At 45.6% G+C, this 17479-nt stretch overlaps 1 protein-coding gene across 1 annotated transcript in view; it reads right to left on the bottom strand.

The window, feature by feature from the left end:
• Positions 1-17479, bottom strand: part of LDB3 (LIM domain binding 3) — a 140780-nt gene that overhangs the window by 33219 nt on the left and 90082 nt on the right. The window contains exon 4 of the mRNA XM_056850284.1: positions 11495-11570. Within this exon, the coding sequence (XP_056706262.1) occupies positions 11495-11570 (76 nt within the window). The remainder of the gene's footprint in view (positions 1-11494; positions 11571-17479) is intronic.

The raw sequence follows: 17479 nt of genomic DNA, 5'->3' as shown, positions 1-17479 counted from the left end.
AGCAAAAATATCAACTTCGTCTCTTTGCAAATCAGCACGTTCTGCTAGATGCATATCAAGAAATCTTCTTATCCAAACAGAAGCTGGTATTAGTTGCTCTATAAATGTTTTGATGGTCAGACAGTTGCTCATTCATTCTCATGTACGAGTTCTTAAAGAAATGGCAGTCAACTGTATCCCTGTTAGATGTTACAGTGAATACACGTACAGCCTGCATGGGTGTGCATCATCCGTTTGTAAACAATTGTTCGCTTAAAAAATAATAAAAGAAGGGACCTGCGTAAACATGCGATTTCAACAGTGTATTCAACAGTACAAGCGTTGGATGTAATGTAAGAATTAGACAATGCATGTACAAAGAACAATCATACACACAAGAATGCTGGCCCCACCCACAGCTATGTGAAATGCCCTGCTTGTGAGCATGGGTCTATGCGCATCGGAAGTATGCATGCACTGGCTCTTTCCCCATGATTGGAGACACAGCTTTTTCAAATGTTCTCAATCACAGGGAGGAGCCTCTGTGCACAGAATCTATGCCCACAAGTTGGTGATCTTGCGGGGGGGGGGGGGGGAGAAGCATGCTGACACCCGCTCACCCTCTTCACAAGTTGATTTCAGTGTGCGTACTGCTGCATGCGTACACCCACTGTGCGAGCCTTCACTGTAACACATGTACGATGCTTGTATCTATCCAATAGCCACGGTACAGCTATTGAATATGCAAAGGCTAACATTTTCTGCAAGCACGCGCCATTTCCTTCCATATGCTTAGTCTTAAAATTAAGGACTGCTATCAGCAGAGGTTGAAATTCATGCTACTGGTGCAGCGCAGTTAGCAAAAGAGGATGCAAAGAGGATTCTATTAATAGACTCTTTTTTTGTACATATTCACAGAATGCATTTGAACAAGCGCTACTAGACCATTGCACAGCACAGGGATATCAACTCCATGTTAGTAATTCTATGCTTGTCACGCTAACTTTTTTTCCCTTGTCAAATAGCAGGAAATTGGGCTGCTCTCAGATGTCCTTTCTGTTGCCAATTTCCTGCTAATTTGGTCAAAAGGCAGAATAAAAAGGAAAGACTGGAATGCCTGGCAGGGCCAGCTCAAAACCGGATTTAGACTGAAATTTAAACTGGAAGTAGGAAGTGTATTGATGGTTGAGCCGGCAGCTCCGAAAATCTGTACCCACTACAGTGGTCCATTCATTATCAGTGATCTGAAAACTCTTAATGGCAGCACACAGCAACTCAAGGACTTTCTCAACAGTACAACACAGTCTATTCTTTTCTGTATTATATATAAGCTATGTTCTGGATACAGCTTCCACCAAAGTCTCCTTTTGGAGACACTGTGGCACAATTCAGACGTTACTTAGAAACCAGAATTTGTTCATGACAGTTTACTGATGAGCTCCCATGACCCCTCCCCTCCCTGGTTCTCTCTCCTCCCTTCACATAGTATACCAAGCATGAAGATGGAAGTCTTCAATTAACACTAATTTCCACAACGTCTGAATGTGAGCTTCTCAATAAACAGAGGGGATTTTTTGAGCATCTCTTGAGCAAACTCCCAAATTCTTTGTAACATCTGAATTGAGCCATGAAGTTACCACACAAATTTGGCCCAAAGCTAAATACAAAGTGAATTTGAATGTTGGAGAAACTTTTAAGTAATTTCAAGAGAAGCCAAAAGTTCTCGGTAGGAATTCTCACATCCTGCAGTGATGAAGCTTAAACATGGAGCGCGTAGGGATTGGCATCTCCACAAACTGAGCTATCTATCAAAAGAAGACTGGAATAGAAGACTATTTGTAGGAGGTGGAGATGTGGAAGGGCTGGCGGATACCATAAACAGGTATTCATGGACCTAAAGCCTACAGCAAATCTTTTCTCTCTCAGCTGACTTGCATGTGATGAGGAAAAGATTTAGGAACAGAAATCCAGCTCCTCAAAAAGATGCAACTAAATAAATGTGACAACTCTGAGACAGAAAAAAATATCTGTTTGAGGAACCCCGTAGGCCAAAATCCATGATCCATGATCAAATCTATGAGATCAATTGCAAAGCAAAGGGGAAACTGGAGATTTATGGGTAAAGCTCAGCCGAATCATGGATATACTGCCTCCTCAGACTCCAGTACTAGACATCTGAATCATTAACACAGCATTCCTGGTCAGATCATTAACATATTAGCTGGCTGGCAATACTAGCTCTCATGACACCTTCCAAAAATTCACAACCAACACCCAACCGGTTCAGGCAGCCTGCCCAGCTCCGGGGGGCTTTGCAGCCCTGATCTGTCCTCTGCACTTCTCTTTTGGCACTTAGGAAGGTGGATTAAGGACTGAGAGTGTGGTAGGGCTGCCAACCTCCAGGTACTAGCTGGAGATCTCCTGCTATTACAACTGATCTCCAGTTGATAGAGATCAGTTCACCTGGAGAAAATAGCTGCTTTGCCAATTGGACTCTATGGCATTGGAGCCTCTCCCCTCCCCAAACCCTGCCCTCCTCAGGCTCCACCCCAAAACCTCTTGCCGGTGGCACAGAGAGACCTGGCAACCCTAGAGTGTGGTGATGGGCCTTTTCAGGGGAAGCGGAAAGTTTTCTTGGCTAAAATGGGGCTCAGTGCAGAGCTCCTGCACTTGTAAGTCTTCATTCCCAGATGGAAAGGAGAAGGGATTTCACAGCCTACGTATGTTGATTACAGAATTCAGAGGACCCCTGAGCAAAAAAATTGGTCATTTAATTTGCGTCACATGAGCTGCAAGAGCAGCAGGTGATACGGAAATATTTCTTGGCGTTTGTGGAATAATAAGACCAATCTTCTAGGCACTGGCCCTAATTCTTTACCGGAGGAGGGGGGATTGCATTTCAGTTCATACAAATCAGATGAAATAGACTGCATTTGCCTTCTCTTTTTGTCCCATGGGGATTGCAAACATGCCTATATATTTTCATAGTAAACCCAGTGTAAGTTTTCAGCTGGCCAGACGAGGAGGCTGTTGTCCCGAGCATTCAGCTCCATCCCTGGAGACACATTACCGTCCTTTACTTATTTCATGGGAAAGATCAATGTGTTGTTTCATTCTGGGATTCTAACGTTTTGATGCACAGAGAATTCAGAAAGCTGGGATTTAATCTCTGCCTCTGATGCCATGTAGGACAAAAACCCGGAGCACGCAGGAAATATTCCTTCAGCCCATACTATACTCCTGACTTCTGTATACTTTCTGCAGAAAGACTTATATTCTTTTTATACTGCAAATGTTATCTCCCTTGAATAAAAGGGGGGAAACAGATCACCTTAGGCAGGCACAGGAAGGAGACCTGTATGGAGGAACTTCCTGTTTCTCACATTATTGAGCTAGCTGACACTACATTTAACTCAAATGGGAGGGTTGCCAAGTGCCCGGTGGTGGGGGGCAAACCACCGCTGCCCACCGATCAGCTGAGGGTCAGCGGGCAAACGTGCACGTGCACCTGCACACAGCAGCACGTCACTTCCGGTTTACACCTGGAAGCGCAGCATTGCGAGGGGCCTTTTACCACTCAGACTGGGAATTTACCACTCAAACTGGAAGTGACGTACATGTGTCAGCATGGCCGTGCACGCGATCCCCTCTGCTCTACCCCAAAAGCCTCCTGCCGGAGGAGAGGGGGACCTGGCAACCCTATCAAATGGTCTATTCACACGAGCAACTTCATGCTGGAAGAGGTGAACCACAAAAGTTTGCAAATCAGTTTTCTTGAGCTGTGGGGTACTCTTAGGGTTGCCAGGTCCCTCTTTGCCACCGGTGGGAGGTTTTTGGGACTTCAGTGCCATAGAGTCCAATTGCCAAAGTGGCTATTTTCTCCAGGGAAACGGCTCTCTGTCGGCTGGAGATCAGTTGTAATAGCAGGAGATCTCCAGCTAGTACCTGGAGGTTGGCAACCCTAAGTACTCTGCAACTGGAAATTCCCACACATGGAAGCCGATCAGCAATTTGTTTTGTGAAGTCTCTTCTCACAAGTTACCTTTCTTACATGGGCAGACACCCCCATTGGTATTTTTCTATCTGACTTCCAAACGGGGAGTGATGTTTTTTTCGGAGGATCCAAACAACATCCTCCTCCATCCAATTGCTCACTTTCTGGGCTTTTCCCTGCTTCATTGCATTCTTTTGCAAACCTGCTTTGCTATGATCTTTCTTGAAAGATCTCAGTCTGTACATTTTTAAACTTCCAGGCACATCAACACCATTTTACAAACATCACCCCTTGTGCCTGCCGTCCCCCACCCCACAGAGGATTTCTTGCCATTGACATAGAAACTTGACATAGAAACTACTGATTTTTAAAAAGCCAACAAAAAGCCTTATGGTGGGAGGGGGAAATGGTGGCTGTGGCTCAGTGGCAGAGCATCTGCTTGGCATGCAGAAGGTCCCAGGTTCAATCCCTGGCATCTCCACTTAAAGGGAGTAGGCAAGTAGGTGATGTGAAAGACCTCTTCCTGAGACCCTCGAGAGCCACTGCCGGTCTGAGTAGACAATCCTGACTTTGATGGACCAAGGGTCTGATTCAGTAGAAGGCAGCTCCATGTGTTCATGACTTGCCCCTGTGCGGATGTTTTGTTGCCACTTCACATGGTTCTGGCATTCATAGAGGCACAAAAGGGAATTGTCGCCATGTGGATCCAGCCTAGCAGCATTTCAGTGTGCTTTATTTAAATGTTCATCAAATTAACTCCCTCCCTGCAACAGGAAGGCTTCTCTCCCCACCTTGGACAAGATTTGGAAAACTGGAGAAAGAAAACAGAAGTCACTCGTGCTTCTTCTTTTGAAAATTGGTAGTAGCCCAATGGTAGGGTTGCCAGCCTCCAGGTATTAGCTGGAGATCACCTGGAGAAAATGGCCACTTTGGTAGTTGGGATCTATGGCATTGAAGTCCCGCCCCTCCCCAAAGCCTGCCCTCCTCAGGCTCCTCCCCAAAAACCTCCCGCCGGTGGCGAAGAGGTACCTGGAAATCCTATCCAATGGTCTACTTTACTCCAGTAACATCAACCCTAACGTGCAGCGCCCCTTGACCGCAGCTCGTGAAAGTCTCACGTAAGCAAGGCTCTTCCCCGCACTGTTCCCCAAGGTCCCTTCCTGTAGGGAGTCTAAGGAGGTCTAATGTATACACAGAGCATGCACTCTAACACTAAGAAGGCATGGCGCTCTTCCGAGATCGCTCGCGCTTAATTCTGAACTGATTTATGTTACATCCATGGCACACCTGCTGTTACCGCATGACTTGATCCCTCATGGGGATGTAGAGCTGATAGCAACTGCTTATGAAGCTCCAGAAGATGGTTGGGTGGTGCACTTGGTGGAGTCACACCCGATCCCTCACTTCTTTATCTGTAGGAGTTTTTCATGTGGGGCAACATTCAACGGCTACCACTCGCAGCCTGAATTGGTACAGCTCATTCTACTATCTCAGGGCTCAATGAATGTGCAGACCAAGCCTCATTCATGTTGGTACCCCAACGAAGTGTCTTCAGGTACTGATATGGATTACATTTTTGCTAGACGACTTTTCATATGGAACAACTCCTGTTATTCCTTTTTGACATGCATAAAACCTTTTAAACTTTCTTCAAAACGATAATTCGGCATTCCAAAATGGTGTCCACAAAACAACACGAACATTAAGACCTAACACAAACTATTGACCTTACCAGAACTCAGGGTGGCATCTTGAATAAGAGAAATAACAGCTATTTCTAGAGCAAGGATTTGAAAACCTTTTACAAATGAAAAGACAGCCATACTACATTCTGTTATAAGGGGTTATAGTGAGCTCAAACTGTACCGAATGAAAAGACTCTTATCGCTAGATAACTTGAATGTCCTAGAAACTGCTACAATCAGAAGACTAAATTGGTTCTAAATTATTACTGTAGAACAGGAATGAAAAAGAAAATATGAAAGACGGCCTTTCTTGCTAACAATGTAGTAGGTTTTTCTTCTTCTCATCAAACTGCACGTTATCTTTGACTTCCTTCTCTTAGAAGTACTTCAGAAACGTTTTTGGTGATATACACATTCATTTAAATTCAGTCAAGTCATCAGTTCAAAGACATCTTATTCCCCAAGTAAAATAATCTTTAATTATTTCATAGCTCTGCTCCTAATTTCTGTGTTTAAAGATCTTACTTTGATTGGGTGACTGCCTCCGTGGTTTTCATGGTATGAAGACCTCCCTCCCTCTAGCTATATGATTTAGGTGAGAGATTCAAGATACACAAATCTCTAAGGTGCCGGAATGCTGAACATCGTTTACTTGACAGGAATCCGGATTCCTGATCCTGAGCGCGGTCTCTGTGCACAAAGTTAATGGTCATTATTTATAAATAGCGTGGGATGGGATTACAAGTGTATCATATAACTAGGCACACAGGTGGCCGAGTTAAGGTTATGATGTACACCTTAGCTTTCACATCCACTGACCTCTGTGTTTTACGCATAACAATCTTCCCCTTTGCATGCTTTTAATTACACTGCCTAATTCCATTTTGCAGAATCAAACCACTACAACTTACCTGCCTCTATGGGCCTGTCACCCCCACCCTCAGGACCTGAACTTCATAAGCTTCAAACTCATCCTGCTCATCGCCCTGGAAAATAGCATTTCCCCCCTTTGGTTCCATACCGATGTAGCTATGTTAGGCTTGCCAGTTCCAGGTTGGGAAATACCTGGAGATTTTGAGGGTGGAGCCTGAGGAGGATGGGGTTTGGGGAGGGGAGGGACTTCAATGGGGTATAATGCCATGGAGTCCACCTTCCAAAGCTGCCATTTTCTCCAGATGAACTGATCTCTGTCGCCTGGAGATCAGTTGTAATCCCAGGAGACCTTCAGCCAGCACCTGGAGGTTGGCCAACCTAATCTATGTTAATGTGGAACTAATACCAGTATTAGGAGCCCCGTAGCGCAGAGTGGTAAGCTGCAGTACTGCAGTCCAAGCTGTGCTCACGATCTGAGTTCGATCCTGACGGAAGCCAGTTTCAGGTTGCTGGCTCAAGGTTGACTCAGCCCTCCATCCTTCCGAGGTCGGTAAAATGAGTACCCAGCTTGCTGGGGATAAAGGGAAGATGACTGGGGAAGGCACTGGCAAACCACCCCGCAAAACAAAGTCTGCCTAGTAAACGTCGGGATGTGACGTCACCTCATGGGTCAGGAATGACCCGGTGCTTGCACAGGGAACCTTTACCTTTTTTTACTACCAGTACTCATTTCTGAAGTGTGTAAACGTTTCCTTTTACCTCCATTAAAAGCTATGTTTTAGCGTTTCAAAATGGTGCCTGTATCAATGGATCTCTGTGCTGGTGTCAGTTTTTCTGTCTAGCTCCATCACTGTCTCCCTAACATCTAATTTTCCATTTATTTGTTATTTCATGTAGAAGAATGTTTGGGTATTTATGCATCCACTTGCTACAAAGAGTCTAGAAACTATTTTACTCATTTGCTGTTTGCGTTTATTCTGACTGGCAGCGGCTCTCCAGGGTCTCAGATAGAGGTCTTTCACATCACCGTCCTTTTGACCTGTTTTAAAACTAGAGATTCCAGGGACTGAACCTAGGACCTCCCACAAGCAATGAAGAAGAAGAAGAAGAAGAGTTGTTGCCAACTTTCTCTACCATTTAAGGAAGAATCAAACCAGCTTACAATCACCTTCCCTTCCCCTCCCCACAAATACACCCAGTGAGGTAGGTGAGGCTGAGAGTGTATCACTAGCCCAAGGTCACCCAGCTGGCTTCATGTGTGTAGGAGTTGGGAAACAAATCCAGTTCACCAGACTAGCCTCTGCTGCTCATGTGGAGGAGTGGGGAATCTGATCAGACTACTGATCAGACTCCACTGCTCCAAACCACCGCTCTTAACCACTACACCACGCTACCCCTGAGCAATAGCCCTTCCCATTAACTAGGTCTAAGAATACTTGGCAATATGACAGGACTTATTCCCCAACTGAAGTGAACTTCACATACAACCTAGCACCTAAATTACCCATGAAATACATTAAGGACACTGGACATCTAAACATGCATGTGTAAAACTTCGCTTGAAACAAGAAATATATTTAACAATGCATGTATAATATTCATGCCAGAGGCTGTGACCTTCTTCCATGGGCACCATGGGTAGAAAATGTGTGTTTGCAGCCACTCGATGTGTGAAGCAGCCCTTAGAAATATGTGGTTTTTGGATTGCCCGTCCCTTCATTTTGAACGGGTAGCTCCTTCCAAAATACTTTTTTCTGTTTTAAGGACAATTCTGCCAAAGCTCCCTTCTTCAGGCACTGGCTTGCTTTAACAAGGACTTTCAGTGAACTAAGACGTTCTGTAAGAAGGGCATTACCATTCCTTCTGCTTCGGAATTATGCCATCTATGCAAACATTGCCGGAATCTGTGAGACACAACAGGTCACACGAAGGCTTCTTTGATCCATGGAAAGAGATTATCGCTAGGGATTAACAGATACTCTGATGGTTTCCTTTGCAGAATAGCAATAACCACCTTGGACTTCCTACAGGGACAAGCCTGTACCCAACTGAGCATTATGCTTAGACAGGGAGGCCATTTTGGACACAAAATGTATATGTGGGGGGAGAGGGGGTACACAGCAGTGTTCACCCAGTAGATGGATAAAACCAGTTCAAAGGTTTTCCCAGCACTTGGGGAGGGGCTGTGGCCCAGAGGCAGCACACTGGCTTTCCATGCAGAAGGTCCCAGATTCGATCCCATCTCCAGTCACAAAAGGATGAGAAAGGAAGTGATGTGAAAGGCCTTCACCTGGGACCCCAAAGAGCTGAAGTCTGCTGTAGACAGTACTGACCTTGAAAGACTAGTCTGAGGCTGCTTCCCATGAGCGTTGGCATATGATCTGAGAGCAGAGGCTGGACCTAAGAGTCAAATTAGACTTTATGGTAGCCACAGGTCCGACCTGTGCCTGCTGAAGCCATTTTAAAGGAGAATGTGGACATTAAAGAAAATGCTGCAAGGGTGGGTTGCAAACTTCCAGGTGGAGCCTGGAGATCTCACAGTATTACAGTTGATCTCCAGGCAACAGTGATCCTTTCCCCTGGAGAAAATGGCTGATTTGGAGGGTGAACCCTATGGCGTTGTACCTGCTGAGGTCCCTCCCCTCTGCAAACCCCACCCTCCCCAGGCTCCACCCCCCAAAATCTCCAGGTACTTCCCAACCCAGAGCTGGCAACCTTATGCAAGGGTAGGGTTGCCAACCTCCAGGTACTAGCTGGAGATCTCATGCTATTACAATTGATCTCCAGCCAATAGAGGTCAGTTCACGTGGAGAAAATGGCCACTTTGGCAATTGGACTCTATGGCATTGAAGTCCCTCCTCTCCTCAAACCCCACTCTCCTCAGGCTCTGCCCCAAAAACCTCCCACTGGTGGCAAACAGGGACCTGGCAACCCCACGCAAGGGCCCAATCCTGGTCGGGCCTGCAGCGCAGTGGAAGCAGACTTTAGCTCCTGCACGCCTTTTCAAGGGCTGGAACAGACCCCTCCCCCAGTCAGACTCATGGCTGCCATAAAGTCTAGTCTGTCCCTAAGTGTCAGGCGATACCCAAGTATTTTTCACACCACAATGAGGCAACTCCTCTCTTTAGACAAGGAAGAAATGGCAGAATGAAGATTGTCAGGAGGCTCCCAGGACTGAACTAACTTTGGCTCCTCTCACTTCTCTTCTGCACTTAGAATATCTGTGCGGTAGCTGTTCAGGCCCCCTCAGTATCCATCTACGTGTCTTCTAAAACCATAAAGCACTCCATTCATACACCATTCCTCTTTCCCAATGGTTTCATTCAAAATGATAGCCCACTGAACACAACTGAAATGTACTGAAATGCACTGCACGATTGTTTCTGTCATTCTATTCACTGTGATGAAAGCGACAAGAATCCTGCTAGGGATATCCTAAGTAGGGCTGCCTACCTCCAGATGGTTGCTGGAGATCTCCCGCTGTTACAACTGATCTCCAGACAACAGAGATCAGTTCCCCTGGAGAAAATGGCCACTTTTGAAGGTGGACTCCAGGACTTTATACCCCACTGAAGTCCCTCCCCTCCCCAAACCCCACCCTCCCCAAGCTCCACTCCCAAAATCTCCAGGTATTTCCCAACTTGGAGCTGCCAACCCTAATCCTAAAATGTTAGAGGAAGGCTAGGGACCCTCCGCAGGGCATCAGGCATGACTTAGGATGAATGCAACCCTGAAAGCACAGTGTTTTTAATGTTCCCGTTGTTTTAATTTGCTATTAAAATTGTTTACTACAATAAATACAATCATTTTTTCATAAGTATATCCTTTCTTCCTTCTTTTTAGTTACATATGGAACCATGGCTACCAAATTTCACCCAAGGATGATGTGCTTTCATCGTGGAATGAGAAGCAATTAGGGTTTATTTATTCATTTTAAACATTTTTATGCCACCTTTCCACCCAAATAAGGTCCCCAAGGTGACGACCGGCAAAATATTAGAACATTTGAACAGCATTTAAAATATACAAAATAATTCAAATCAAAACATGTAAACACATAAGCACACAACACCAAAAACAGGAAAGAAGACCAATAACATTGGTTCTTGTAGGTTATCCGGGCTGTAGGTTATCCGGGCCTTCGACAAGACCAATAACAGTTGTTAACTTTTTCTTGCAGGAACAGCTATTGTGCCTTTTAACAGCCTCGTAACAGGCAGAAATCCATCAGGCGTATAATTCCTGGGGAAACCTGCTTGAACCGCTGCCTGTTATGCAGCTGAAAAAGGTACGGAAGACCTACTAGGAAAAAGCTGTTGGCATACACACAGCCCCTCTATTTAGTTCATTCCTATTTGTGAATTAGCTCTTCCCACCCAACATCCCCAAATGCTATAAGCAATCTCCACCGGAGTGAATACGGATTCTCCCAAAGACTGATTTCAAAGAGTCAGAAACACAAATCAGGGAGGAGGGAGGCAATTGCTCTCTTTCCATTGGAGCACCTCTTGATGTGGGCCCATAAGAGGACTGTGCATCTCATTTCACTTTTATTCCCACAGCTCCTTAAAAAAGAGTTTAAAAGAACTCAAAGGGTTTCCGTCTAGACATTAGGAATAACTTCCTAACAGTTAGAGCTGTTCCTCAGTGGAACAGGCTTCCTCGGGAGGTGGTAAGCGCTCCTTCCCTGGAGATTTTTAAGCAGAGGCTAGATGGCCATCTGTCAGCAAGGCTGATTCTATCACCTTAGGCAGATCACGAGAGGGAGGGCATCTTGGGCATCTTCTGGGCTTGGAGTAGGGGTCACTTTGCGGGGGCGGGGGTGTCAGGGAGGTAGTTGTGAATTTCCTGCATTGTGCAGGGAGTTGGACTAAATGACCCTGGTGGTCCCTTCCAACTCTATGATTCCATGATTCTAAGCCTTGACAGTCTGACAAGCAGCAGCCGGAGCTGTGATACATACCTTTTGATGAGGGATCACAGGCATGGGAGAGTCAATTCTTGGGCTGGTGGTTGGAATCGGAATCGGGCGCTTTGATCTAGCAGGAAGTGTAGGGGGGAAAACATGGTTACTGATTTGCTGTGAGTTTTGGACTTTTATAAATGCACCCAAAAAGACTGATGAGAACCATAACGCTATTCTCTTTACCCCTTACCCCAATCCCTTTTCCAGTTTTTGTCACCGTCTTCCCTTTGGATCTATACACCTAGAAACCAATATTCTGTTACACACTAGCATGACCAACAGACCCAATATAGTGCTAGGGTGGTTAAAGAGTGGGGCTCCAGAGATGGGAGTAGACTTTCTTCTCTGGAACTGGAGTCAGTAGAGGCATAGATTAAATCAACCTGAACTGACCCTAGAAGCTAAAATGACTAAACTGAGGCTATCGTACTTTTGGTCACATTATGAGAAGACAAGAGTCACTGGAAAAGACAATCATGCTAGGAAAAGGTGAAGGCAGCAGGAAAAGAGGAAGACCCAACAATAGATGAATTGACTCTACAAAGGAAGCCACGGCCCTCAATTTGCAAGATCTGAGCAAGGCTGTTAAAGATAAGATGTTTTGGAGGACATTAATTTATAGGGTTGCCATGAGTCGGAAGAGACTTGATGGCACTTAACACAGCTCCTTCCACCTGCCCTAAATTCATGACTTCACTGGCTTTTGCTACAGGGAAAAGAAAAGCGCTGCCCTTGGGAACACGGATGTGCCAGATAGGCCAGGCCTGCCTCCCCTCTGGGCATCCTGGATGTTTCTGATTCTGCAGAAGGACAGGCTGCATTTTGATTCAGCTGAGCCGAGCTGGGGACTACAGGCAGGGGTGAGTTTAAAGTTTGCCTTTTTTAAAATGCTGGGAAGCCTAACTAAACTGAGGATTTAATTGAGGTTTGCTGGGAGAGGGTTGTGATTGTTGTGCCAATGTTCCCTTGTTAAGTGGGGTTGTTGTGATTGGAGCTTGTGTCTGAGAGGTGGGGGCTGTGTGCATTTAAATTTCAAGGCTCCTGCTCGCCAGAGGCGTGAGCTGAAGGGCGAGAGCACAAGGACTCTTGTCCTGAGGCTCTTAGCCTGGGGATCGTGACTGGGGATCTGTAGGTGAGTATAAAATCTTTTTATCTTAGCAGAGTAACTCTCTCCATCCGGTTGGAGTACCGAGCAGCTTGAATATCTATGTGAATTAGCAGCAGATAGCTGCAGGGCCAGGAACTTTGGCACTCAGTTGTTATTTGGTATAGGAAGAGTGCAAGAGAGTAAAGGGCAGGGTTACAACACCAAAGAATAATATAATAATTAATTAATTAATAAAATAACAGTTATGAAGGTAGAAAGCCAGCAGGGGTCGGGGGGCTATCCAGTGTTCTGCATGGAGTGTCACATGTATGATTATCTGCCTGCTGGACAGAAGTCGTGGGTGTGTGCTCGGTGAAGAGCTCCTGGCTCTCAGGAAGCGAGTTCACTTCCTCGAGGCTAAGGTAGCTCAACTGGAGGAGCTGAGACAGGCAGAGAGAAAGGTGACTAAGGACTCCGGAGATGAAATAGTCACATCCCAGTCCCAAGGTGACGGCAACCTGCCAGTCACGGATGATGGAGCCCTTGGGGAAGGAGGCCATCTCACTAAGGTAGGGGGATGTGGTACCTTAGAAGGGACCTCTACCTTGGTGGATGAACAGATATCGTCTCGTAGCGAGGATATGCCTCAGAGGGGAGGGGGGCTTCTTGTAGTGGGGGATTCAATCCTTAGGAATGTAGATAGCTGGGTTTCTGGTGGGTGCATGGACCGCATGGTGACTTGCCTGCCTGGTGTGAAGGTTGCGGACATTACCCGTCATATAGGTAGTCTGGTAGGTAGTGCTGGGGAGGAGCCAGTGGTTGTGGTGCATGTTGGCACCAACGACGTGGGGAAATGTAGTCCGGAGGTCTTGGAATCCAAATTTAGGTTGCTAGGCAGGAGACTAAAAGCCAGGACCTCCAAGGTAGCTTTCTCAGAAATGCTACCTATTCCTCGTGCAGGACCAGCTAGGCAGGCACAGTTGGTGAGTCTCAATGCATGGATGAGACGGTGGTGCAGGGAAGAGGGCTTTAGATTTGTAAGGAACTGGGCAACATTTTGGGACAAGCTGGGCCTACACAAAAAGGATGGGCTCCACTTGAACCAGGATGGAACCAGACTGCTGGCGCGTAATATAAAAAAGGTGGCAGAGCAGCATTTAAACTGAACCTGCGGGGAAAGCCGACAGGAGCTGAGAAGCATCCAGTTCGGGCAAACTCAATGCATACAGACAAAGGGAAAATTGCTTCAGATTGCCCACATAGGGATTACTTAGACATGAAAGGGAATGGGGAAAAAAAGATGGATAGCCACTTAAAGATGCCCAAAGGCACATGCCAGCAAGTCGAAAGAGAGAAACAGTGTGGAGGTGTTTCTATGCTAATGCTAGAAGCCTCCAAGCAAAAATGGGGGAATTAGAGTGCATGGTTTTAAGAGAAAACATAGATATAGTGAGCATTGCAGAAACCTGGTGGAGGGGAGAGAATCAGTGGGATACAGTCATCCCTGGTTACAAACTGTATAGAAATGACAGGGAAGGGTCTATTGGAGGGGGTGTTGCTATGTATATCAAGGAAGGCATAGTGTCTAATAAGCTAGAGATCATAAAAAGGGCAGACTCCTCCACAGAATCCTTAAGGGTGACGATTCCGGGCCCCAAAGGAGATTTAGTACTGGGGATCTTTTATCGGCCCCCTGACCAAATGGCTCAGGGTGATCTTGAGATGGAGAATGAAATTAGGGAAGCATGTAAAGGTAATGAAGTAGTAATAATGGGAGACTTCAACTTCCCTCATATTGATTGGATAAATGTATGCTCCAGTCAAGCCAAAGCGATAAAATTTTTAGACATCCTAAAAGACTGTGCCCTCGAACAGTTGGTGATAGACCCAACCAGAGGGGAGGCGATCCTGGATTTAATACTCTGTGGTGCTACCAGTGATTTAGTGCGGGATGTGGATGTAGTTGAGCCAGTTGGCAATAGTGATCACAATGGCATCAAATTTAATTAATATGCAAATGGAAAAGTGACTGGGAAATCTCACACAATTACCTTTGACTTTAAAAGAGGGAACTTCTCTAAAATGAGAAAACTGGTAAAGAGGAAGTTGAAAGGAAGAGTTAGGAGGATCAAATCTCTTGAAAAGGCTTGGGGGTTACTCAAGTCCACATTACTAGAGGCTCAGCTAGCTTGTACACCGCAGGTCAGGAAAGGTAGTAATAAGTCCAAGAGGTCACCACTATGGTTAACAAAGGAAATGCAAGCAGATAATTAGAGCTGCAAAAAAAGGTTTTGAGGGGCATATTCTAAACACATCAAAACAAACAATAAGAAATTCTTTAAGTATATTAGGAGTAGGAAACCAGCTAGGGAAGCGGTTGGACCATTGGATGACAATGGGAGTAAAGGAACTAAATGAATTCTTCTCATCTGTCTTCACTGTTGAAGTACAGGGCAGATTCCTTCTCCTGAACAGAGATTTTGGAGAGGGGAAAATGAGGAACTGAGGCAAATAGTGGTAACAAGGCAGGAAGTCCTAGAACGTCTAGACAAACTGCAAACTGGCAAGTCACAGGGACCAGACGGTATTCATCCTAGAGTCCTTCAAGAACTCAAATGGGAAATTGCTGAACTTCTGACAAAGATATGTAATATGTCCCTTCGATCAGTCTCTGTGCCAGAGGACTGGAGAATGGCCAATGTAACACCCATTTATAAAAAAGGTTCCAGGGGGGACCCAGGAAATTACAGGCCAGTTAGCTTAACGTCTGTTCCGGGTAAATTAGTGGAAAGCATTATTAAAGCTAGAATTGTCAAGCATATAGAAGGGCAAGGTCTGCTGAGCAAAACCCAACATGGCTTCTGTAAGGGTAGGTCCTGTCTCACTAACCTAATAGAGTTTTTTGAAAGCGTCAATAAGCATGTGGATAGGAATGAGCCTGTGGATATTGTGTATTTGGATTTCCAAAAAGCTTTTGACAAAGTCCCCCACCAAAGACTGCAAAGCAAACTTCATAGTCACAGGATAGGAGAACAAGTCCTCTTATGGATTGAGAGCTGGCTGAAAAATAGGAAGCAGAGAGTAGGAATCAATGGTCAGTTCTCCCAATGGCAGGATGTGAGCAGTGGGGTGCCTCAGGGATCTGTGTTGGGACCGGTGCTTTTCAACCTGTTCATCAGTGATCTGGAGTTGGGGTTAAACAGTGAAGTAGCCAAGTTTGCAGATGACACCAAATTATTTAGGGTGGTTAAAACAAAATCGGACTGTGAAGAGCTCCAGAAGGATCTCTGCATACTGGAAGAATGGGCATTAAAATGGCAAATGAGATTCAATGTGAGTAAGTGTAAAGTGATGCATATTGGGACAAAAAATCCCAACTTCACATATACACTGATGGGATCTGTGCTGGCAGCAACAGACCAAGAAAGGGATCTTGGGGTGGTAGTGGATAGCTCGATAAAGATATCAACCCAGTGTGCGGCTGGTGAAAAAAAGGCAAATTCCATGATGGCCATAATTAGACGAGGAATAGAGAATAAAACTGCTGATATCATACTGCCCTTGTACAAATCTATGGTGAGACCACACTTGGAGTACTGTGTACAGTTCTGGTCACCACACCTAAAAAAGGCTATTACAGAGCTTGAGAAGGTGCAGAAAAGAGCAACCAAAATGATTGGGGGACTAGAGCAGCTGTCCTATGGGGAGCGGTTAAGACGCTTAGGGCTGTTTAGCTTGGAAAGAAGGCGGCTGAGGGGAGACATGATAGAGGTCTATAAAATCATGCCTGGTTTGGAGAGAGTGGACAGGGAGAAGTTTTTCTCCATCTCCCGTAATACTAGAACACGGGGTCATCTGCTAAAGCTGGAGGGTGAGAGATTCAAAACAGATAAAAGGAAGTATTTTTTCACACAACGCATAGTTAAATTGTGGAACTCCCTGCCCCAGGATGTGGTGATGGCTGCCAGCTTGGAGGGCTTTAAGAGGGGAGTGGACATATTCATGGAGGAGAGGGGTATTCATGGCTGTTAGTTAGAATGGATACTAGTCATGCTGCATACCTATTCTCTCTAGTATCAGAGGAGCATGCCTATTATTTTGGGTGCGGTGGTACACAGGCAGGATGGTGCTGCTGCACTCGTCTTGTTAGTGGCTTCCTAGAGGCACCTGGTTGGCCACTATGTGAACAGACTGCTGGACATGATGGGCCTTGGTCTGATCCAGCAGGGCCTTTCTTATGTTCTTATGAGGCTACCTATGTATAGAAGGATGCAACAAGAAGTTGGGCTTTGGCACCCACCTCGTTTGTCATGATGAAAAGCCTTTTGCCAGTATTAAATAAAACACTTTCTCTAGATTTCAGGGACGCTGCACATAACAATAAACCTCCAGCTGCACGGTTATTGGTCCTGGCTGTGAATCTTTTCAGACACACCAGCAGACAGATGTAACCTCAAGGTTTTCAGTAGCCTTTATGCCCACACATCAAGACAGCCAGTGTGGTGTAGTGGCTAAGAGTGGCAGACTCTAATCTGGGGAACCGGATTCGATTCCCCACTCCTCCACATGAAGCCTGCTGGGTGACCTCGGGCCAGGCACAGCCCTCTCAGGACTCTCTCAGCCCACTGGGAGGCAGGCAATGGCATGAGCTTCTATCAGTCCCTGCTACTCTCTTTCCCCTAGCTAGCTGTTTTAGCACTAGTATGGATGTTTTTGTGTTTCAACAGGATTTACAAATATACATTACATGTCCCTGGAAAGTAAACATACATGTTTCCAGATGATCATTATATATGAGTCATGCCAAACAAAGACCAATTAGCAAAAAAAATAAATCAATGGGCGTCAGAGGGTGTAACTCTGCTTAGGTTGGCACTGTTACTTTTGTAGAAAGT

This window comes from Euleptes europaea, chromosome 5 (assembly GCF_029931775.1).
Source record: "Euleptes europaea isolate rEulEur1 chromosome 5, rEulEur1.hap1, whole genome shotgun sequence".
Classification (NCBI taxonomy): domain Eukaryota; kingdom Metazoa; phylum Chordata; class Lepidosauria; order Squamata; family Sphaerodactylidae; genus Euleptes; species Euleptes europaea.
The sequence above is the reverse complement of the archived record's forward strand: the minus strand, read 5'-3'. Positions and strand labels throughout refer to the sequence as shown.